This window comes from Abramis brama, assembly GCF_963993115.1.
Source record: "Abramis brama genome assembly, chromosome: 13".
Taxonomy (NCBI): Eukaryota; Metazoa; Chordata; class Actinopteri; order Cypriniformes; family Leuciscidae; genus Abramis; species Abramis brama.
The window spans coordinates 19,625,014-19,650,285 of NC_139975.1; the positions used below are offsets into that span (position 1 = coordinate 19,625,014).

A 25,272-nucleotide genomic window follows, 5' to 3' on the forward strand; every position below is an offset into this window, starting at 1 on the left:
CTTAGTATATGTGTACACTTTAGTGCCAAATGAGCTCTAGTTTAAAATCTAGTTATGTATTACTTTTCTTATGAAGAAAATGTGACCGTGTTCACCAAAGTAATGATGCTATTGTGTTGTGGATGGTTCCCAGGATATTAGTTGCTAGGGAACTTAGTTGCTAGGGTGTTGCTAAGGTAATTTGATTAGTTACAAGGTGGTTTCTTACTGGCCCAAGTTAAAAGAGCCCACCCCCAAATGTAAGACTCGGGTCCTTCCGTAAATGTGTTTTTCCCCTCCCATTTAATCATCATAAAATGACATAATAAAATTAAAATAATTACGTAACAGCTGTTCATTGATTGTTCATGTTAGTTCACAGGGATAGTTCACCCAAAAATGGTGAACACATCATTTACTCACCCTCAAGTTGTCCCAAACCTGTTTAAATGTCTTTGTTCTTATCAGATTTTCAGACCAAACAGATGTCAGTCAGGCCCAATTGACTATTGAGTATTTTTTTCCTACTATGGACAATGGGGCCCAAGATCTGTTTAGTTACAAACATTCTCCCAAATATCTTCCTTTGTGTAGAGCAGAACAAAGACATTTAAACAGGTTTGGAACAACATAAAGGTGAGTAAATGATGACAGAATTTTCATTTTTGGGTGAACTATCCCTTTAACTAATGTTAACAAATACAACATTTGACTTAAATAATGTATTAGTAAATGTTGAAATTAACATTCCCTAAGATTAATAAATGCTATAGACATATTGCTCATTCTTAGTTCATGTTAACTAAAGTAGTTAACTAATATTAACCTTAGTGCTTTTGATCTTTCTATTCATCAAAGAATAAAACTCCAAAAGTATATCACGGTTCCAACAAAATATTAAGCAGCACAACTGTTTTCAACATAGATAATGATAATAAATGTTTCTTGACAATCAAATCAGCATGTTAGAATGATTTCTGAAGGATCATGTGACACCGAATACTGGAGTAATGATGCTGAAAATTCAGCTTTGCCATCACAAGGAATAAATTACATTTTATAAAACATTAATTTAAAAAAAGTTGTTTTAAATTGTAATAATATTTCACAATATTACATTTTTACCATATTTTGAGTGGTAGTGTAGATGGCTTCAATGCTCTTAGACATAAACTAAAATCCACAAAAACCTATTAATGTCAAAAGGTCTCTAAAACATAAGGTTAAGTTGTTGAAATCTCTATCTCCAAGTATGAGCTGCAGTAGTAGTAGGATGCACCCTAATAAGAATTATCCTCACGCTTGGGTTGGCGTAGGTTTGTTTATTGTTTGGAAGAACAAAGATTGTCCTCTTGAGTTAAGGAGAGCAAAGCACTTAAACACCCTCATCGCCTCTCTTTAAACACCAAGAGCTTATAAATCTTCTTAAACCAGGTCTTGAAACAAACTAGTCCTCTAAAGCAGTCAGCTAATGTCTTATTCTTACTATGGAGTGCTGTAATAAACATTTAAAACTTGTTTCTGTGTTCCTGTTTGCTGTGCCTGTGATGTAGTGCGCTGCGGGGATTGAGCTGGTCCAAGCCCACCATTAGCAATCAATGGCTGACTGTTGACCTCTGACCCGTGTCGTAACTGGAGCTCGTAACTCTGTGATAAAGCCAGTCAGAGCTCTGCATGCGTGGTGGAGGAGAGCCCTGGAGACTGATACTGCTGAAAATTGATAGCCTTTGCAAGCCTTTGTGCTATTGGTTAGACTATCTCATGCTCATTCGTTGTCTGTAGGATTTTCTGTTTTCTATATTTAGCATGCCAGCCTTCACATATCCATCCAACTAATTGCCATTGTGTGGATATCAGATCCAAAACAAATGTCAACCGGACCATCAACCATTCTGTGGATCCCGTCACTCACATTATTATTCGCAAGTGTTCACGGCTCATTATAACTGGATATTATTGGTCACATTGTGGAGTTGGGTTATACACAGTTTGCACTCTGTGTCGTTTCTTTTGGCTGCTGCAGCCAGACCCCCACTCCTATTATTTTTATGAACATTTGGGGTTTTACTCAGTGACTCACACCTCTCCGTACTCGCACAGCAAACAATAACACACACACACACACATTATTCACTTTCATTCCTATGCACACGACACCTCGTCTGATTTAGGGTGTAGTGTATATAAAAGCTGTATTGAATTACACCTCTGCTTTAATTGGACTAGTAGTACAGTGTGCCGCTGTCACAATGAAAAATCAGCCTTTCAGGGTCCGTGGAATGTCTAACCGCTGGCTTGTCAGTGGACGGAGGGAAAGAAAAAGTTAATTGTTTTCTGGCTCGCGTTCAAGCTCTGTCGTAATTGCACAGAAATCTCAAGGAGGTTTCAGCGCCGAGGCTTTATTTATTTGCCTCCTTCCTCTGTTTTAAAGTCGACTGTGCTGAAATGGGCCCCCGGGCATCCAGAGGACCCCCTGAGAGACGGCCTCCATCTTTTTTCCTGCTCTCGGCCTGGTTCTCACTGGCTGGCATGCTGAGTTCAGGGCCTAGAATTAATTAAGCTGTATGCCTTCCTGTTGATCCCACCACTATGCAGCCGCTGGCCCAAATGGTGGACTTCCTCCCTGTGGGGTTAAATTCCCCACAAACGAAGGAAGCAACTTGAAGACGCTGGTGAGGAGGGTATTAAATATGGCATTTGATCTTAGTAGATGTGACTGAATACATCTTAGTTTCCAGTCAATGTATTGCAGAGAATATTAGCATACAAACAGGTGTCCATATGCCCACTATGTTGTGTAAACTGATTTCTATAGTTCTTTAAAATGCTCGCAGCCTTCCACCAATGTTGAGTTTAAGCACTACATGACAAACACAGACTGCATTTGTTATGTTCAGTTATTGTGTGTTTGCATCTGTATATAGTGGGGTGAAAATGCGTCTCTCATCTTGGTGTTCAGATAATTAAATGAGCTCAAAAGACTTCAGACTATTGGCAATTCTATTACAATATATATAACTTAAGCATATATATTTGAAAGAAGTATATCAAAGGTGCAGTAAGCACTGTTGAAAGTGGATCAGACTGAGCATCACAACACACTTGTAGCCAGTCAGCAGTAGGGGGCGTGTCCACTCATGATGGGAGAGGGGAGAGAGTGAGCAAGAGGAAGATTTGACTGTAGAAAGAGAGATGGCTGAGAGACATTACAAAAGAGAAAAGGTCTAGGAATATCACTGACTGGAGAAAGAAGGGTTGTGATCAGAAAATAGCTTTAGGGCCCACGTTAATGTTAGAAAAGCTTTCCATTGCTGGAGTGATTGAAGTAGGAAGGCCTGAAAATGGATGCCGAGGTCGCATTGTTTTTCTAAAATTCTAAAACACTGTTTATTTCCAGGTTTAAATCCTAGATATTCAATTATTTCAGTGTATATTGCCTATATGGTTTAGTTATGGAGAGCAGGAATTTGAGGTATGTGCTACATAAGGCAGGGGAGCATGTGTGTATAGATCTGCCACAGCTTGTGTGTGTGTGTGTGTGTGTGTGTGTGTGTGTGTGTGTGTGTGTGTGTGTGTGTGTGTGTGTGTGTGTTGAACGAATAAGATTCTCCTCAGCGTAGAGAGACACTTCACAGGGGACAAATAGCTGGCGTGCTTCTCCATACTTGATATCCTCTTTCCTTTTCATAATTTTCACCTCATAGTTCTGTCTCCCTCATGGCTGATTTCCCAGACAATACACCTCATCTGTAGATGCTGAGATAAATGAAAAGATCTTTTTCTTTTACTGAAGAAAACGATTGTTAAATGGTTTTAAAATGGAATGCTGCCATATTCCTCACTCCAGTAAGATGACGACATAACAAAACTAATGACTGGTTATTAGAGGATGGAAGTAGCTATTTTTCCAGACTAAGTAAGCACACATACGTCGCCAAGATGACTGGAAAGGTTCAAATTTTAATCACGGGGTACAAACACCTTAAAAAAAAAGAGCAGATTCACATACATTCTATCATACATGTCTCAAAAATAACTACTGAATATTTTAGTGACACATTGCAGTTGTGAAAACTCACAGAAAACACACACAGAAAACAGTAGGAAAGTGAATTGTAAAGAACGTAATGATCGTTATGATAGTTATAGTCTGATGTGTTTGATTCTCTAAAAAAGAACTGACTTCTTGTCATTCGTTCGGGTTGTGTCAGGTTGTGCTGCATTGGTTTGATTCACTCAAAATAACTGACTCATCAGAGTAATTAATTCAGAAATTGAACTACACTGATTGTTCAGAATGTGTTTGATTCAGTAAAAAGAACCTAATCAAATTGTCATTCGTTCAGGAATCGGACTACATTTAGTTGTGCTGCATTGGTTTGATTCTCTCAAAAGAACAGACTCATTAGAGTCATTCATTCAGGAATTTAAACTACACTGATTGTTCAGAATGTGTTTGATTCAGTCATGATTAATTAATGAGTCATTAATTGTCTACACTACATGCTACATTTGGTTGTGCTGCATGTGTTTGCTTTACTTAAAATAACAGACTCTTTGAGTCATTTGTTCAGGCATCGGACTACACTGATTGTTCGTAATGTGTTTGACCCAACTCGAGTCATTTGTTCGGGAACTAGTCGCACTGTATTTGTTTGCATAACTTAAAATAATACAGACACAGTAGTCATTCGTTCAGCAATCAGACTACACTGATTGTCCAAAATGTGTTTGATTCAGTAAAAAGAACTGACTCATTAGAGCCATGCATTCTATACGGTACTTTTGAAGCCATATAATAACTTTATTTAACAAATATTAATTGATGTAATTATTACAGCACTCAATCAGGCTTTGAAACAGTTTTATGCTGTGCATATCCATCCATATAATCTCTCTCTCTCTCTCTCTCTCTCTCTCTCTCTCTCTCTCTCTCTCTCTCTCTCTCTCTCTCTCTCTCTCTCTCTCTCTCTCTCTCTCTCTCTCTCTCTCTAAGATTTGGCAGATAACTTGGCAATTGATGACTTGACGCTTCACGAGTTGCTCCTGACTCCCAGACTGGCTAAAGACGGACGCAGCGGAGCTTCCATACCTGGAGCGGCACGGGCGGCATACGTTCCTAGTGCAACCTTCATCTTTACCATCATCATCCTCATAACATTGGGTCTTCAGTGATGAATCCATCTTCAAACAAGTTTGATCAGAAACGATACTGATGGCCATGTGTACATAAAGCTCCATGATTTTTGGCCAAGAACGAGAACTTTTCCTCTTCTCAGCCTCAAGTCTTACTATATGAACCTCTTCTTTTATATATTTTGTGTGGACCTGAGGATTTCAGTATCCCCTACCACGCTCAGACTATGAAGTCATTCTTGCATGAAGAGCATTACATACACATACACATACAAGAATCATGTTCTTTCCCTCCATGCTCATATGCCACACAACAGCCATGTGTTTTACATTGAGCATCGCCTCCCCTTTGCTATACACATGCAGTTTTACACAAAGGCCAAAGCCTTCTGGAGGAAAAGGAGCTAAATCGCTTTTGAAAAGACAAAGAGGCTCAGCTTTTGTGAGTGAATGGGCACACTTAAAGAGAAGGAAGCGTGACTGACAGAGTCTGAGAACACGTACAACGTACAACCCTAGTGGCGCAGACTGTCTCTCATACACACTGCAGTGAGCTTCTCCTCGGCCACTCATTTCCTGTGCAGTAAATGACCCTTGGAGTGGAGAACATCAAGGCATCGGCATGTCGTTGTGAAACCCTCTCCTTACAGCGCGACACAGCTGTACTTCATTTACAAAAAAATGCTTTTAAACTGTTTTATTAGAATGCTGACTTTCCCTTTTCAGAAATTGTGGTATTTTATAATCTCTCTTTGATTTAGTCTCTCATTATCTCTCTTCCTTTTTCTTCCATTTCCTCTATCCTTGCATTATAATCGTGTGATTAAAGCGTTCTCTTAAATGGACACCCTCGACACTTCCTGTTGTTTCCTTTCCTCCAATCCTTTCGCAGGTCACCGTAGCATTTGCATTCAAGGAAAGATGTGGCATGTTGATGGCTTGATGGATCTGTGCATTTGTAAGGTTTTCTGTTTCTGGATATCTCCACATACAAAGGGCTAATGCTGTCATTTTAAATCAGAATGGGAAACCTATGGACATTGTTTTCCTTTCATAACCTGTGACGTAATTCATTACTGATCTCTGTGCAGTGCTTAAAGGCATGTCATCTTCTGTTAAGTGTGAAGAAGTGTTTTAAACAAACTGAAAGAATCAGCCTCGTTGTGTTAGACTCCACCAAATTGGAAGGATACACAATGTTTTCAGACCTTACCAATTTTTATTTGACTAGATTACAAATCATTCATTTTTTTCCTTTTTTTTATATTATTTCAAAGCACCTAAACAAAATAATTTGAAGAGTGAAGAAGAGTGTAATTTATTTATTGTATTTATTTATTGTGTGCTATCCAAATCCAGTTTGACATCCTTGAGAAGTATTTACACTTTTGGCCGATACCAATAGGCAGATGATTATTTTCAAATCCCTTAAAAAAGGTTTGCTGAAAGACACACCATTTTGCCTCATCCGGCGGACTTTAGACAGATCCATTTTTTGTTAAAACTACAGATCGAGCTTCCGCATTTTGGTATTCCCACTCGGATCAATAGTAGGGTGCCACCAAAAGTTTTTGGCAGAAGGAAACGCCACAGTTCATTTTCTATGTTTCCCCTATTAATGTAGCACCAATTTCAGAAAACGTTTCACCTTTCTACAGCATAGACAGCCTAAAGTTTTATTAAAAACCAATATTACTAGTGGCGAATTACCCATGAGTTCCTGTCCTGCTGAAACTTTATCCTCAAGTTTAGTTTTGTAACAGGCAAAACATTTTTTCTTGTAATATTTTTCTGTATTTTTCAACCAGATTTCACAGCACTACCAGTCTTTACAGTGAGAATGGTGTTTTCTTTAAAGGTGAATACAGTGTTTTACAACACACGTCTCGCCAAATCTTGACAACGCTGGTCGCATTTGACTATGAAATCTTTTCACACATTGCAACTCGGTCAATATTATGCTTCTTGCCAGGCTGCAGTTCTGTTTTTATGTGATTCTTTAGGAGCAATGAGATCTTTTGTGCCCCCCTCCTCAACAGGCCAGTGATACGCAGAGCTCTTGATATGGTTGACTGGTGCGCCTTCACTTATCACTGGCTTCTCTGTAGCTTCCCTCACAGGTCTCCTTGTTCGTGCGCAGAGTCTTGAGGGACGATCTTTTTGTGGCAATGTCTGGATGGTTTGATTTAGCCCTCACCTACTGATAATTGTGCCAGCAGTGCCCGCTGGGACATCCAGACACTTGGATAATGCGTTTTGCCCATTTCCTAATTCAAACATTTGTTTTACTTTAGCTCAAATTTCTCAGTAATGCTCTTTTGTCTTCATTTTCACAGCTGTCCTTCAGATCCACAGCCTAGATAATGATCACTTAACTGTGGGGTTTTATCCTGAAAATGTGGTGGTTATTTTAATGAGTCACAGGTAGAGGCCAATTGTAAGGCAATCATTTCCTGGTTGCAACAATTGTTTCGCATCTGTGTAAACTTAGAACTTCTGTTTATTTGAGCTTTCTATTTATTTCACATTATAAGAAATAAATCAAATTTGAGTTTAAGTTCTTACAAATTAAAATACCACAATTTTATGTATTCAGAAAAGACAGTCAGTTAAGGGTCTTTTGCAAGACACTGGATATTTACAGTGATATGCTTTATGTAAAATTGTAAAAGTAATAAAAACTAGGCTGCAAGAAGGCATCATACATTCAGTTTGAAAGAAAAAAGCATACAAACTTTAAAAGCAAACTATGGCCGAGGGTTTGATATACAAAAATCTCAGTTTAATTGAAACAAATAGCTTGTTGTCATTACAGTATGTATTAAATGAAGGATGTGCTTTTGCCAGTAATGGAATGTGTCGAGTGCCGTAATTAAACTCTGAATTCTGCAGTACTGTTTATACTGGTACTGATTGCACAGTGGGGGTGCATTCAGGGGCCATTTGGCACATTTGAGTACTTGAGCTTGGCTTGAGTCGTTCAATAACCAGAGCGACAGGGGGAGGGGGGTAAAATGGAGCCCTTGATTCACTCCAGGGTACAGTTACTCAGACCTTATATTAGTGGAGAAACTGTCCTGCCTCTACATGCTCTTCTGGGAAACCCAGTGTACAGAATGTTTGATTGTCAATACAGCTTTTCAAATGTCAAAAATGAACGTTCAGAGTACAAATACTGTTTATTTGTGACAATAAAGTACATGTGTTATCGTTTAAAAATTTCCATGTAAATGATAATCAAATAAAAAATTTAAAGTTGCAGTTGTGATGTTGTTTTTATAGTTTGTTTGTGAAAAACTACAGTTTTTATGGAGCTTTTTTTAAGTTTCACACTAGTGAATGTAGTGTGTATTGTACTGTATGTTCATATCTATATGCAATTCTCATTCCAACCAGTTGAGGAGTGTCTTTTCGATATTCAGTCTTTCAGTAGTATCTAAAAATGCATGTTTTCCTGCATAAAGTGAATGCAAATGAATAGCATATTATCAACTCCACTCATCTCCATTTTGTCTTGATGATCTCCTCTCAGCTGACCCAAGCTGTCAGACACACCTGTGGTGCCTCACACTTACAGTTGCAAATTAAACCTTATTTAGTCTGTGTTTATATTCTGTCACCCCTCCCCACCCACACACACACACACACACACAAACAAACCCCCGGTGTTTTTAACAGACTTTATCTCGTTACTAACCTAATCTGACTGCGAGGGCGATTTTTCAGTTTTTCGTGGATTCAGATCCTGTTGTGTCCCTCTGGTCTTTTCTCCCCTAAAGCAGTGAAGAGAGGCCGGTTATCAGGCGAGAGAGCAGCAGAGGGGCTGAGCGGGGCTGTTGGTTACTCTCTGAATGTTAATGGACGAGTGAGAATGGGCAAACAGGCCCATTGAAATGCGCAGGTTGAATGTTTTCTTAGGGTAATAAAGTGGCTATACAGGGATCCCCCATTTTTAGGACCAACTGGTCTTCTTTGTTTAGGGTGGCACAGTTAGTCAGGCTAATTGTGTTCTACAGAAATTGTTACTAGTTTATTGACGTTTTTGTGATTCTGCGGGTGAAAACCATCTTCATACTAATGGGCCACTATGATAATGCACTCAAAAAAAATATTTTTTTGGTGTTTATTCAATTTCGTTAATTAAAACAAGCTAGACATTTCTTTGAAAATTCATCAAAATTTCATTGTCTGCAATCAATTTAGGTTTGTAAAATGGAAATGTACTTAATCTATAATTTTTGTTGGCCATAACAATCTAACTAATAAGTAATTATTTGCATTAGTTATTTAATCTATACTGTACTAAATAGAAATATGGTTATTTCCATTTGTATGCCAGCAAAAAATAAATAAATAATCAATATACAACTTATAGACAATGTTTGGTAAAATATATATATATATATTTTTCTTAATGTAATGCAGATATATAATGTAGTAATAATTTAAAAGTAAATAATTTTACAAATATAGGATATAGTGAATTTGTTACATTTGGTAAACTAAATCAATTAAAATGTATAGCCTATATTTTTTCCAGAAAAATTTAATAAAGTAATAATTATTCATTAAAATGGAAATAATTATTAATTCTATATAATTATTGATAATTATTTTAACAATTATTAACATTAGAATTTAGTAACTTCATTACATAAATTAAATTAAAATCTATACTTTTTTTCATCATTTATACACAAATTTAATAGGCTACTTTAAGTACAAATTTAAGTACCTAAAGTTAATTATTATTTATACAGTGTTATACAGTGTTCTGGTTTATTTAGAATGTTAAACACTGATTTAACTTTATTTGAATAATGTAGGCTACTTTAATTTTTTACAAAATTATTTTATGCAAAATGTTTAATATCAAGAGCTCTAAGTGTAATCAGTCAGGAACTGATGAACTGGCAGAAATTTGAAACAGATTTGTATGATCTTAACCGCACATCTTTTTGTGCAGTAGCATCGCAGAGCTGTGGATTTGTCCGTTACTAAGTATTCTGGGAAAGAGAGTGCTCACCTTTGTTTTCTATTGAGTAGCTATAACACCGGTCCACTCTCTCATATCCACAATCAACGGACCCCAGAACCTCTCCGCAGGATCTCATTGGCCACTGGCTTTCCCAGCTTTGGTCACACAGCATGAATGGGGTCGGCTGAGGAATGTGGGGACACAATAGTTGGAATGTCAGTTTGCTAGAGCTCCCCCCTAGACCATGCATAAACACACACACACATACACACACACACACACACACACACACACACACACACACACACACACACACACACACACACACACACACACACACACACACACACAGCCACAACAACACATGAAACATACACATGCTCCAGCACATCCAGACATGTCAAAGTGTGCCCTCTCTGCTGGTGCACTTCAAGGTTAAGAATGAATGGAAAACTATTTTCAATGTGAATGAAATTAAGGAAAAATAAATCACTGCATATAAAGGCCACATGAAAACCATTTCAGAGAACATCAGGCATCATTGCTTAGATACTTACTGTAGCAATGATAGAACAATCTGGATCATATGACTTTCTCATCTATAAAATAATCCATAAAGGAATAATTATGATCACAAATTACATTTTTGCCTAAAACAGATTATTGTATGCCCTAGTTTAGGCAAAAATGTAATTGCTGCATATGCAGCAAAATATATGTGGTCCTTCCTTTCCAAAAAAAGCTCAAGTCTCAGGAGTTTCACAACAACCACATTATGCACAGTTCAAAACCGCTCTAATTATGGTCTGTGTCATTGTTGGAAAGACGGGCTGCTGTCCCTGAGGACTGTCATAATCTGAGTGAGATGTTTCCATGAGGTTGCTCATTATAGAATGATTCCACCGAGTGTCTCTCTCTATGTTTCTTTCAGCCTCTCTCTCTCATTCTTCCAAGCTGTCCTTGAGCTGCTGGTCACACCACAACCTGTGTAACATTTCATGACATGCAGACATATCAGGAGTTATACGTTCTCACCTATGTTTAATGCCTTTCTTGTGAGCTGATTGATAATACAAAAAGACTATCTATCTATCTATCTATCTATCTATCTATCTATCTATCTATCTATCTATCTATCTATCTGTACACCTGAGATAGCTTGCTTAAGCATCAAATAAGTGGAAAAAACTCCTGTAAAATGTCAACAATATATCTACTCAGTACAGGAATGGTTTGAACAATTATGTACATGAGTGCTGGCAGACTAATATTCTAAGTCAATGTAACCTCCTGCGCGCGCCATGCTCCACCCCGTGTGTTTCGCGTGGCCAGCTCTCTTTGTCCGGAACTCAGCTTCGTGCTCGCGCAGTCCTCCTGACTCTGTGCTGAGATCTCGCCGCGCGCACAAGCAACTCCTCGATTCCCACTCTGCGTCCCGACTGCACACCAGCGCGAGAGGGGGAAAACTTTCCTAAAACTTTTTATCTCAATTTTCTCGCTTCTTCTTCGACAGAGCAAACTGCCTTGCAGATCCTTTTCAAGAGAAGAAATTGGTTAAGAAGTACCTTGCCTTTACTTCATTGAACATGTGTGCGCGTGCATAGCGCTGGACATTGAGCAGATTTGCTTTTGTTTTTCTAAAAAAAAAAAAAAAAAAAAAAGGTTCTGACTCCTGACTACAAACTCCTGACTACTTTGCTTTTTGTTGTTAGGCTACTTTTATTCGTTACACACTGCGGGATTGTTTCGCTCGTTGTACTTTTTAGAGGCCCGGTTTTTATTGCTCAAGAAAATCCAGTTCGCGAGATCCGAGCGGCTAAAAGAAGTTCCACAGGGACGCCGCATCCCCATGAGGAAATCAGAAGCGCGAATCAAAAAGATTTCGTGACTGAACTTTTTCTTTTTTTTGTTGTCTATTACTTTTTGGTGTCGCGGCTACATTGCTCAAGCAGTCAGCGATGAAGATGTTCGTTGTTTTTACTGTATGTATGTCGGTTGTGGTTTTGGCGTCGGCTCAGGCTGAGCAAAAGTTAAAGAACTGCAATGAAGTCAGAACTGCCTACAGCTCGAAAGGTTTCAACGTCAACGATGTTCCCAACAAAGGAGTGCATGGTGAGTTACACTGATTTTATTTACCTAAAATAGTTTGTGACAGTTGTTTCAAGAAAGATTTGATTATGCTTTATGTAGCTACTAAAGCAAGTTGTGTAAATACACAATCGGACAAATAAAGTGAAGGACATAACAGTTCGACAAGGTAGGCTGCAAATGTCTATTTTGTATTTTCTAAGAAAGTGTATAAAGTTTACAAAACGGCCCAAGTTTTTCTGTCCACAATGATTTTCTGTAGTTTTTTTAAACTCTATTTTCTAATAGGCCCATTGTTCTACTCATCGTATCGGCCTTACATTTCATTAGGTGTCATTATGGTGACTAACATAGTACATGACGTACAGTAGGCTATGGGATAGTTCACCAAAATAAATAAATGAATACTGTCTACACGTCCTCATTTTGTTCCATATTTCATTTCTACTACATGAATGATGTTAAGCAGAATGACAGCCCCAGTCCCCATTCACTTGCATTGTATGAAAAAGGGATGTAATCAAAGTTAATGGTGGGACTGTCATTCTACCTAACATAATATTTTGTGTTCCACGTAAGTAAAAAGCCAAAATGTTTTGAAAAAAACACGAGTTTTGAGTACATGCCCGAATTTTTTATTTAGGGTGAACTGTCCCTTTAAGTCGCTTTCTCCAGCTTACATGTACGTTACCGCACTTCGGATTGTAAGTAGGCAGTTACTGCATCTTTTAAACGGGATGCAGCTCGTGATTACATTTCTATAGTTACAAGTGTTCCGTCGTTCCTCCCCTCTGCACCCCCAGCTGCTGTCTTTGTTTCAAAGTGGTGTACTTTGTCATTGTAAGCGAGAGTCAGTCATCGGACAGTGATTGTCATTCAGACGCGCTAATGCTCATGTAAATGCGCTGATTTTATCTGGAGCGGGAATTGGGGCAAGGGGGTGTAACAAGTTGCAGTTTTTAGCTCCTCTTCAAGGTTTGAATGAGTGGGAGAAAGTAGCCCCGGGACACCTTTTGGGTTTATTTACTGACTTGTTTCCCGTTAAATAAAAGAGAAAGTTTTCCTGACTTGGAGGCCAGTCCGAATGCTTCGTCCAAGGAGACCTCTACCTGTAGGCCACTCTCCATTTAGGACATTGAATCTAATCATAAATCAATGCACAGACATGAATGAAACTCTCTAGGTTACATTCATCTGAAATCTGAAATTGGCGTGACACTGCAATTATGTATTATAAAGTTTAAGGCAATATCACAAAAGCAAGAGTGCTGTTGTTTTTCATGCTGATTGGGAGTAGGCCTATGATATTCCCTTTATACAGCAGTTTACAACTTTTTACAGTATAAGTAGTTATTAACTTGTGCTTCAGGCAAAAACAAACAAACAAAAAAAAACAATTAGTTTGTATATTTCTTCTCAGACAGTAAAAATAGGCCCAAAAGAAGCCAAAGGGCGCTTTGAGTGTCATTAAGCAATTCAGGCTTTGATCCACGTGTGGACAAGAGTGACAGCTTCTCACTCCTCTCTAGGGGTGTAAATTGGACATTTCATCACATTGATTCTATTAGCCAGCAATGCAATCTTTGCAAATACCTCAAAACCTGCCGCAGTACGATTACAGTTTGATTAGATTCAGGGGCCTGCAAACGATATGCCAGTTCTACGATATTATGTGCCTGTTTTACTGTTTCTAAAGTTTTTATGAATTTACAAATGCAGCCAAAATATGATATAAAAGTTTACTTGAACTTCCTGGAAATTTCAAATTCTAATTTGGACATCCTCAATGAAAAATAGTACGCTTAAAAGAGAGAGAAAAAAAAATCTTAAAATTCTATCACATTTTTTCCCCGCATTGTTGCATATCGTTAGTCATTTAATTGATGCACTGCTAAAAGCATTTTAAAATCAGTCAAATTTAAGGACCTGAATGAGCTTTTGTGTAATGTGTATTATCTAATGTAATCCTATAATCTCGATTTTTACCGATTGAACCAAGTGAATGCATGACTGCAGCTAGGTGAAGGGGAACAATTGAGCCTTAATTTTCCCTGTACTTTACACCAGCCCAACAGGTCCATTGTCTTCCCTGGGATGTCATTGTAATGCAAACGTTGAGTGTTCCCCAACATGTCTGCATTTGTCATGTTTTATTGTGTCAAATCACCAGTTTTGTTGCGATTGCTGTAAAGAATGAATTATAATGGCTCATTTAGAGGGTAGGTTTGGGTGCCATGCGTGTGTGCCTCTCACAATGGCGCACAAAATGCGTCGGGACCCTGTGCAAGACTGACCTCAGTTAGCATGCCTTTGTCAATAAGAGACTGAGATAATTGATACAGAGAAAGTGACATGGTCTGCTTTCGCTGAGGGGTGGAGGTTTTTAGAAAGGAAAAAAAAGGAAGCACAAAAAGCCCTGCTTTGGCTTAACAATGTCTCCTGTTGCTAGGGAGAAAATGGTCCACAGGAGAACCTAATTGAACTGGCAGTGGCCCCCTGGTTCTGGCTTTCAGAGCTGGCCCTCTTCACCTTGTAGTCAAAACAGGTCTTCTTTATTCTTCTGTAGTCCTGAAGCACAATTCCATCTTCATGGTTTGAGCCAGTCCTAAACGTAGCACTAATCAGGCAAATGGTCAAAATTACACTCCATGCATGATGATTATTCTGCGTTCCAGCAAGTCATTAGTAAGGGTATTATTATTCATAAACAGAATAGTTTTTCATGTCACTCACACTAGTCGAGAAAGACTGGTCGTTTCACTGTTCTTTGGAATGCCGTTTTGCTTTAGCTGGAGTTGTAAATCAGAAGTTGAAAATGTTATGGCTTTTGCAGGCACTGCGTCCAACACGGCAAGATTTCCTGGAGCTGCTTTTGATTTGCACTGAAAGGATGAGAAATTTTCACTTGCTACTTATGCAAAATGCCTTTAAACATAAGGGCTCACAATATGGAAGTGAAACAAAATTCAGGAAATAATTTGTTTTGTTTTTTGTTGTTTTTACAAATATGGTGGTAATGCACGATTTCCTTCCTATTTGTGTCTTTTAAATGTTAGTCAGAAGTTCATTAGAACCTTAAAACTCTATATATTTATATTCTTGTTTGGCTGAACTACCACTTTAAGTTTTGCCTCTTAACCTCTTGCTATTTGTCTTATGATGATGAATTACCTAAATACTTCACAACCCTTGAAGCATAAATATTTTAAAAACTAATTGTGTCTTTAAAGGCAAGGTAGAAGTGTAAGTATAGCAGAAATTTTATGGTTTTAATGAGTGAGTCATATCGTGTTTAGGACACCTAGCAAATAAGTTCGCGGAGACCTACATTTAGCACTTTATGCTACAAACTCAAATAAGCTGTACCCAGGTGAAGGTTGTGGTGTGGAATTGGTGTTGCAAAGTTTTTGTGTGTTTCGCTGCTTGATAAGCATGGTTTTTGTAAGGAGATTTTGAGAGCGGGGAGCTTTTGGTTAAGCAGAGGTGAGATCTTTCTTCATGGTCAGAGTGCCTCTCTAGATCCTTTCAGTTTGAGAGGACTGTGGATTATTGCACAGCTTCATAGTTCTTTAAGTCCTGAAGTACATAGATCCCTGCTGAGGACTAAACCGCCAGTGTCCTCCAATCCTCAGCTAAACCGAAAGCACTGCCTGGCCTTCTTATAAAAAGCCTCACTGCTTGTGATAGTTTGATTGGCCTAGATGTCGTAAAACACGTGTGTCAATTGCCTCCCGCCCAGTGGCAGGCGGCCCATCTTCAAAAGATTTGCAGGAGGGGTGGTTAATACTGACCAGATTGGGATCTCGCCTTGTCAACAGCTCCTCATAGAGATCCAGCAGAATGCTTTTCCCTGCTCGGGAGAAATCTGCTTTGCTTTATAGTTGGCAGTTTGCTCTTATGTCATGCCTCAGGTATGGACAATTGCAAAGATCAGACATGTTTCCTCCCCTTTCTCCTGAAAGATTCATCCTACTCTTAATTACTCCAGTCCATTATGAGACTCTGAGAGGCGATGACTTCACTGGCCTCTTGATATTGTACAGATCAGATCTGAATTGGACACACTTAATCTTTGGCCTGTAGCTTAGATGCATCACGAAATAGATAGCTTTTTGCAAGAAGTTCTACCCTTTTTCCTTTCCCTTGTGTGTTTGTTTATTAAATACTTTTAAAAGTTTTAAAAATTTTATAATGTTTTCAGCTACTAGGGATGCTCCGATCGATCGGACGCAAAGCGGGATTGGCCGATAATCACATTCTATGATTTGATCGGTAGTCACTAAATTTGGCCGATCTCACGAACCAATCACAATTTGATGAGGTAAAATCGTGAAAAGTTGCCGTCGACATGCATGTATATAGAGATGAGACTTTTGCGCCACGCTCTGATTTATAACTTCGTGAAACATTAGGGAACCATAGTAAATCACATCTTTATTTAGAGCAGGTTGTCTTGATTCAAACGAGCCCACTCACAACATAACATGATGCGTAGATCTTGAGAAAATCCTCATGGAGTGATGTGGCTAAAGCTATAGGACTTGCGGGATCCGATCATCATTTGAAAGTTCAACCAATGGAAACTTGATCTCGGGTATGGTGGGTAGGGATGATGTGTTGAGACCAATCGGACATTGTTTTACAGCTGGAGCATGCTTGTATTGGATTGATTGCGCAGAGATCAAAAAAAAAAAAAAACTCTACTTTTTTTGTAGAGTTACTAAAAGTAAGCCATTATTTTTATGTATGCCACTTGAAAACACTCAAAATCATTAAAAATGCCATCAGGGTGTAAGGGGTGACTGCCAATAGAGAGCTTTCATATCACTTATATAGAGCTTCAATGATCGGGATCTGAATTGGCCAAATATGATGACAAGAAATCGGTAGTTAGTATCGGCTGCAAAATTCCTGATCAGCTGCTGATGGGATTGCAGAACTCTCAGCTGTTGTGTTTTGTACAATGTCTAAATCCATTATGCACTGCACATTTCCCCCCAAAGAGTTGGCGCTTAGATATAGAGAATAGATATGAGCTCATTTGTTGTAGTCTTGCATCCTCTAAAAATGCAGAACAGCAGGTGTTATCCCACCTCATTTGAACGTTACATATTAAAGCATGGGAGTTCATCTCTATGCAGTCAGTGCATTACAGGATAAAAGGTAGACTTGAATTCAGCTGTTTAGTTGGGTAAAAGGCAAACAACTTAATTTTTCCTCAACTGACAGTCAGATGGGTTGAGTGTCACAAGAAGTTGATCATGCCAGAAAGAAAGTTCATTTATGCCAAGTTAATGAGACCTCTGTCTGCCACTGTGTCAGATCAGAGCGCCCCACCACACACACACACACACACACACACAGAGAGAGAGACACACACACTGCTCCAGCTAATCAGAGGAAAATCTTGCAAGTGCGATAATTAAAGAACAAATCACATTAGTTGTCGCTGTTGGCAGCCGTGTGTGTATTAAATAAAAACACTTCAATATTTTGTGAATTATTAATTTTACAGTGATTATGCACATTAACTTAAATTTTAATAACAAATTTTTGTAACAGGGTTACACCCTGTGACGCAAAGCTGAAATTTTCAGCATCATTACTGAAAAGTCGCATGAGATTCCTTCAGAAATCCGTCTAATATTCTGATTTGCTGCTCTAGAATATTTTTTATTATTCTCAATGTTGACAACAGTTGTGCTGCTTAATTTTTTTTTTTGTTGATGCATTACATGTGATGCATTAAAAATCTTTTGAAACATGATAAATCTTTACTGTCACTTTGGATCAATTTAATGTATCTTTGCTGAGTAAAAGTATTATTTCAAAATATTACTGAACAAAACTTTTTAACAGTAGTGGACTTTTTTTATATAGTTTTTGTTTGCTTAAATAGTCCTTTAGTTACAAATTCATTTTAAATGTACTAATTTTTATATGAGATCATTAAAAGTGCTTGTAAAAAAATTCTATAAGAATTAAAAAATAGTTTTAAAATAGTTTTTTTCCCCCTCGTCACACAGAAAAACACTGTTTTTGATGTTTAAATGTCAACTATCCTTTGTGAAATATTGAATTGTCTGTAGATGGGTTTGCAAAGCAGTGTTTTTCCTGCTGTGGGAGAGACTGGAACAGAGCTGATCTGTGCGCTGTGCTCTCAGTGACCTGAGCCCAGTTGAAAACGGCCTGAAATTGAGTTTGGCTATCAGAAGGAAGTGGTCTTGTGTAGGGTTGGGAACCGAAAACCGGTTCTTATTCAGAACCGGTAGTGTTTTTTGAAAAATACCGGAACCGTGCGAAATTCCTAAGTTTCGGTTCCAAAAACGGTTCTGGGCCGATTTGTGGGCGAAGTGCTGGGAGCTTATCCTTCAGCGACGTCTCACACTCACCTCATGAATATTAAAATAGTAATGAAAGCACTCGCGCTACTCGTATACGTTTTGAGAGAGAGAGAGAGAGAGAGAGACGATCTCGATTCAAACACCCACGCGATCTTCACACTGGAACATTCAAATCTGTTTGCGCTGTTGCTTAGAGAGCAGTTGTCAATATGAAACAGCTTTACTTTCACAATCTTTTCAACAACACAGTATCGGTATTTCGGTGTTACAAATATTCAAATGATCACAGAAGTACTGAAATAAAAGTTTAGAGTTCGAGAATAAACACTGATGTCTACGGTAGCAACCAAAACAGAGTAAATCACCTTTTGAAAGTCGCTTCAAATAACGAAAATTCGCTTCAGAATTTACTAAATGTATATAATGAGCGAGTACATCATGAATGCCTTTTTTCAAACCGTGTTTTTGTCTTATCCTGAATCACTACGATAAGCCTGTAATAAGCGTTTATACTCGGACTACTTTACACCGGCACCGCTGCGGAGTAGCACAGAGTGACTCACCCGCTTCATAGAAATAAACAGAGAGAAGTAGCTCTGGCTACAATGTTCTTCCGCAAGACGCGTGCAGTTCTGTTTATTTAACTGCTAGAGCGCTGATTCATCCAGTAATGAAGATAAGTCTTTATGAATCAATCATTCAAATCGAAATATTATGTTTCACCTGTCTGGATATTACATGTGTGTTCAAATATATTCTACCCCTTCTGAGAGGGTATTCTCCACTGCTGGAGATTCAATAAGCTATAGGAGAGGTCCCAAATTATCCTAGAGAATGCAGAAATATTTATTTTCCTTCAGAAAAATGTATTATTTTTGAAAAAATTGCTAAATAATATGTTGCATTTGTTGACATTACCAGTCTGTTAAACTCATTTGACAAGTATAAGAAATAAACACAAAAAGGATTGTGCATTTTCCCCTTACTACTATTTTTTATTAGTTGTTTTAATAATTTGTATTGAATGGGAACCGGAACCGGAACCGGAATCGTTTGGAGGAACCGGAATCGGAACCGGAACCGGAAAATGTCTTACGATTCCCAACCCTAGTCTTGTGAATGTGAATGTGAACCAAGCAATGTTTGGTCATGAGCAGGTAGGAGGAGAAGTGGTACTGCAGTGCAACCTGGCCAACATGCTCTTATGGTAATTCATAACTATTTTACGTTTTGGTGAATTGGTGGCTAATTCAGATCAGGCTGTACAAGCTGATCCCTGATGTAGATGTGGTACTTGGGTCTTGATTCTGGGTTAAATCCATGTTCTGTTAAAAATTTTCATGATTTATGTTTACCAAAATGAAGATGTGTGGAGAAAGTCTCTTTTTTTTTTTTTAGCTCTTACTTGGCTTCCTCTCTAAGCCCCCTGCACCCCCCAAAAAATGAGGACCTGGTGGGGGGTAAGTGTAGTGTGTGGGATCAATGGGGCACCCCTTTTAGCCAGATTCTGCCCCCTCCTTAGCACATTCCACATGGGACCACCAAGACCACCTCACTGGGACCTCAGAGCCAGGAGCAGCAACAAAGACTCAGCTGGAGGATCTTCAACAGAGATTTGACTGACTATTGAATGAAAGAGGAAGGAGTTTTGACAGAGAGAAAACGGTGGCAGTGAGAGGCAACATTACATGTCACGAGAGCGAGCGACCCGCTCGCAGGGAATGCGAAGAACGCTCCGAAACGTTGCCCGGGGTTGGATTCATGAGCTCTGACTCACCCTGAATCATCCGTGCGCTCTGAATGAGGCAGATGTGCACAGACATGAGAAAAAAACCCCAAACTTCCTCGACCCAAGACATGTGTCTCTTGTGACAATTGTTTGTGTAGATTGTGGTTTTCCCTGAGTAAATCTGGCACGGTTCAGAGTGATGTCGGATGGGCGCTGTGTAATATTGGGCCCTGTGTTTGTGGCTTTCCACACTTGAAGGCAGATACAGGCTGGCACTGAAGTTCCTTGTTAACACTTCCCATTTGCATGCTGTTAAATCGACACTCCCTGGGCCCCCAAACTTGGCCGGTGGGTCTGTTCCTGTTCCCTTGCATCCCGCTGGATAGGAACAGCTTTGTAGGAAGTGTCTGTGCCGAAGCAGCTACTTTTTTCCCTCTCTCTCTCTTATCCAAGTGTTATCCCCTCGTTCTTTTCATTTGCCCCACTCTTTTCACCTCCCTTTCTGCTCTGTGTGTGGGAAGCTTTCCAGATGATTTTAATACCAAAACAGACTGCTACAGCGATGGCTGCTGTTTGCTCAAACCCTTCCTCCCGTTGCTTTGCCATCAGGCATTAGCATGGCCGCTATGTGGTGGAGTATTCAAGACTGACTAGAGTCTGGAACTTTGGATACAGTTCTCCACTGGGACATTCCCTTGCCCTCATTCCTCTGCGAAAGCTCCCTGTGTGCGTTATTTGAGAGGTGGTGTCTTTTTTTGTTTTTGTTTTTTGAGCTGGTTTCAGTCAGGTTGGTGTTGGTCCTCCAGCTTTGAGCAGTGCTCAGAGATCTTCTCCCAAGATTCTTCACATCATAATTTTTTTTACACCTCAAAAAGCTGCATAAAATCAACCAAATGATATGGATACATGTAAATGTATGGTATGTAAAGGTTCAACGACTTAATGGTGAGTGACCATCAAAATATGATGAAAACAGCACAACCGTTTTCAACATCGATAAGAAGTGTTTCTTGAGCATCAAATCAGCATATTAAAATGCGTCATGTGACACTGAAGACTGGCGTAATGATGCTGAAAATATAGCTTTTCCATCACAGGAATAAAACACATTTTTAATATATTCAAATAGAAAAGTTGTTTTCAATTGTAGTAATATTTCTTAATATTACTGTTTTACTGCATTAAAAAAAAACACACACAAAAAAAACAACCCTGGTGAGAATATTACACCTCTATACTACACAAAAACTTACTCACCCCAAATGTCTCGAGACAAAAACAATATGAAAGCACATACAAATAAATACTATCTAAGTCGATAACACTTTAGAACAAAGTTCAAATCATTAACACTAGTTAATGCATTGTGTTGTGAACTATATCCATGAACAATTTTTACAGCATTTATTATTTTATGGGCATTTCATGTTCATTCATAATTCATTAACTAATGTGAATTTATGCAACTTAATGTGAAAAATGTATTAGAAAATGTAGAAATAACAAATTATGATTAATAAATGCTGTAAAAGTATAACTAACAGTGGACCTTAATGTTAATAAATTAAACCTCATTGTAAAGTGTTACTTAACGTGATATGATTGTATAAAAACAACCTTAATGTAAAGCAATAATGATAATCATGACTATATTATGTCTGTGGTTTTTCTCCTGCCTCTAACAATCATTTAAGGCTGTTTTGAGAGCTGAGAGATGTAGGCCAGGGGCTCATCTGGGTTTTGGGTAGAAGCCCTCAGCTCTGGGAATGTTCCAGATTTCCTGTAATCCCTGCTAATTACTCCCACGGCCAACATCAAGACTCCCCCTGATGAGCCTCAGACCAGGACTCGTTTCAGCCCGCTTATATACGACCCATTCGATTGCCTAATTCTGCACCTCATACACATGTAAAAAAGCCTTTGGAGAGAATGGAGGATTGAGGTGGTGTGTGTTCGTGCAGACGGGTGGAGGCGGTTGAAGAGCTCCCTCACAGACCTCCGTCAATTTAACTGACGAAGTGATGGGAACTCTTAAAACGGTCATCAAAACCAAATGTCTCGGCTCCGGTCCCACCTCTGGCTCCGACATTTAAGTGACTTTTTTTTTTTTTTTTTTTTTTTTTAGTTTAGTATGATTGTTCGGTTTGCCACAAGTCACTCATGCAGACCCTGGATGAATGTATTTGAGGTGGGGCAAAGTCGTAGCAATGATTTCTCTGAAAAACAAAATGGAGAACCGACCTGAAACCCAAAATGGCCACATTTGATCTCCTTTCAGTCTTTGAGCGCAGAAGATCCTCTTATTGGTTGATTTATTTACATACCTTTCCATATATATTATCCTAGATGGGTGAGATGTCAGTCAAAAGCATCGTAAGTTTATCCCGGTGTAGGTTTACTCCGCCACAATCACTTATTACTGCCGCTCAGCCCACCAACTTCACGGCTATCCAGTTTCCTAAGCCCAACAGGTATATCAGAATCATTGTTGCAGTGTTGTAGATTTGAGGACTTGGAAATATGATCTTTGGCCTGACCTCATCCTGCCCGTGGGCCCCTCTCTTTCTCTTTCCCCATCCCCTCTTCTCTCTTTCTCTCTTTCTAACACACGGCTTACACTTTACCTCGATGATTGTCCGTCAGTTTCGGCATCTGGTGGATTTCAGCCACCCTTAGATGTCGGGTTATAAACAGTGTCAAAGAATGGCTCGGGCTTCCGCTGGTTTGCTTTATCAAGGGGGATAAAATATAGCGCTCCTGCGCTAAAACCTTTCATATGCTGAAGGTTAAGGAGATGTTTTGTTTAAAAAAAAAAAAGGATTTTGAGAGTCAGGAAGAATATGAGTGTAAAAACAAAGGGGATCTAGACTTGAAGAGCTGTACAGTGAGTGTGTTTGTGGCTTCGGTCGTATGTGGCTTATGGTGGGCTTGCAAATTTCCAAACAAGACATGCTTTGACCTAGAAATACCCCCTTTTTGAACCTCAGGTTGTTTGTGTGGATCTTCTATGGCTGTTTGAAGTTAAAGAGCTCAGTTCTGTACAGTAGTTGGTTCTGAACGTGCGCTCAAGGCATACTTTTGGTTTGAATGTTGAAAGTAAGTAGGTTTGTATAAGCAGTGACTTATTAATAGGTTTGTTTGTTGTATATGCTGTAGCTCAAACAGTAGCGCGTTGGTACTTGCAACGCTTAGGTCATGGGTTTGATTCCCAGGGAAAGCAAGAACTGATAAGAATGTAAATGTGTACCTTGAAATGCAATGTAAGTTGCTTTGGATAAAAGCATCTGCCAAATGCATAAATGTAAATGTATATTCGCATCTTTCAGTGAAAGCACGCTATTGCTTAGTTTTTGTTTTGTTACATCTGAAGCATCAACTTTCATTTATTCCAATTTGTATTGAAGAATTACAAGGAAAGATGTGTTTGGGAGGGGCAGTAGGCATCATTTTACATTTTGCATCATTATGTGTTTACCTCTCTTAGCATAACTTTGTTACTTTGCGTTACAGCAGAGCTTTGGTTTGGGGTTGTTGATGTTTGAGGGGAAAAGTACGTTTTCTGCGGTTCCCCTAGAATGTTTGTTACCGTTTGACTGATTATTTTAGGTGATGTATGCATTGTCACTGCTCAGCCAGGCCTGCAGTTTCTCGCGTTGTATCTTCCCACCCCCTGCTAACCTCTCCACCGTCATCCATCTGTGTGTGTCTTCATGCAAACATGCGCACAGATGTTCATTTTTTAGGATTCCTTCATTGTAGCATCAGAGTGAGCTGTGTCATCCGCTTTCATGTGTTATTTTCTCCTCTTTCTCAACCCCCTCCTCCTCGTCGTCTCTTCCGGGTTGTACCTTTTGCCCTCTTTTTCCTCATGGGTAAATAAACGGTGCATTCCAGGCTGTCAATGTCGCTGCTTACATGCCGGCTCATTGTAATTTGTCTTTTATTGTATCTCTGGCTTGAGGTATTGGTTGGGGGGGTGTAATTGCTTCCAACTGAACTTTGCTCCATTTTATGGAGCCGCTGTGTTCAATTCTTCACCACGTCCCTTACTCCGCTCTGTAAGGATGAATCTCTGATAATGTTCTCTGATATTTCCCTCAGATATGCACCGACATAGAAAATTGTACCAGTACTAAATTATGGTGCATACACGATATGACGGCTAATATTTTAAGTCTGTATGTACCTTTTTGTATACACTATTTTGCCTGTTCATAAATAAAAATGAACCAAAAGGTGCATTTTGGTATTGGCTTATAAATAAATGTGAATTTGTGAAATGTTGTTTGTTTTTTAAGCCAATAAATTGTAGTCAATGGTCAGGAAAGCTCACATTTCTAGTTGGTTTATCTATTTTTAAATGCAAAAAAAGTACTCTGAGCCTATAAGACTTTTTTTATTTTATTTTTTTAATCAATGGTACACTTGTTTCTTTCTTTTTTTTAAAGAATATGGGCATGTTTAATTTTTTTTATGCCAATGGTTCATAGTGTTTGTTAAATTATTTTAGGATAAGAAAGTCTGAAAGATTGTCTGTTGGATGTCATTTGATGCACATACACACTTAAAAAATGATGTTCAAAACAAACTGTTGTTTTCTTAACACATCTTTGTCTGTAGTTAAGGACAACACATTTTGTGTTGCTTTTAACTCAACCAATGTGTTCTTCCTCTTAACACAGAAAATGTTGAGACTTTTTTTTTTTACACACTTACATGTGTTATAGTTCAATAGTGCCTAATATTGAACAAAACTTGTATGCAATAAAAACACAACAAACTCACATGTAGCTTATATAGAATTTATTAATCCCACTACTTTTACATAAAAAAAGTCAACATTTAAAAAGTCAAAAATCAAAAAATGTAAATCAAAATATAGCCTAGTCATTTAAACATTAACCATTAACGTTGCTTGAGTGAAAAGTTCCTGAAAAGTTAGCTGGATAAAAAAGTTTGAATTAAAAAATGACACGCAAAATGACACAACGTATTGTAATAGTCATAACAAAAAATGT

General features: G+C 38.6%; 2 protein-coding genes across 2 annotated transcripts in view; both read left to right on the forward strand.

Moving 5' to 3' along the window:
- gpc3 (glypican 3) overlaps window positions 1-8,375 on the forward strand; it is a 158,681-nt gene extending 150,306 nt beyond the window's left edge. Inside the window, exon 8 of the mRNA XM_084132913.1 lies at window positions 4,976-8,375. Coding sequence (XP_083989039.1) covers window positions 4,976-5,154 — 179 coding nt within the window. The 3' untranslated portion in view covers window positions 5,155-8,375. The remainder of the gene's footprint in view (window positions 1-4,975) is intronic.
- A 3,058-nt stretch (window positions 8,376-11,433) lies between these two features.
- Window positions 11,434-25,272, forward strand: part of gpc4 (glypican 4) — a 44,997-nt gene continuing 31,158 nt past the window's right edge. Inside the window, exon 1 of the mRNA XM_084132914.1 lies at window positions 11,434-12,205. Within this exon, the coding sequence (XP_083989040.1) occupies window positions 12,052-12,205 (154 nt within the window). The 5' untranslated portion in view covers window positions 11,434-12,051. The remainder of the gene's footprint in view (window positions 12,206-25,272) is intronic.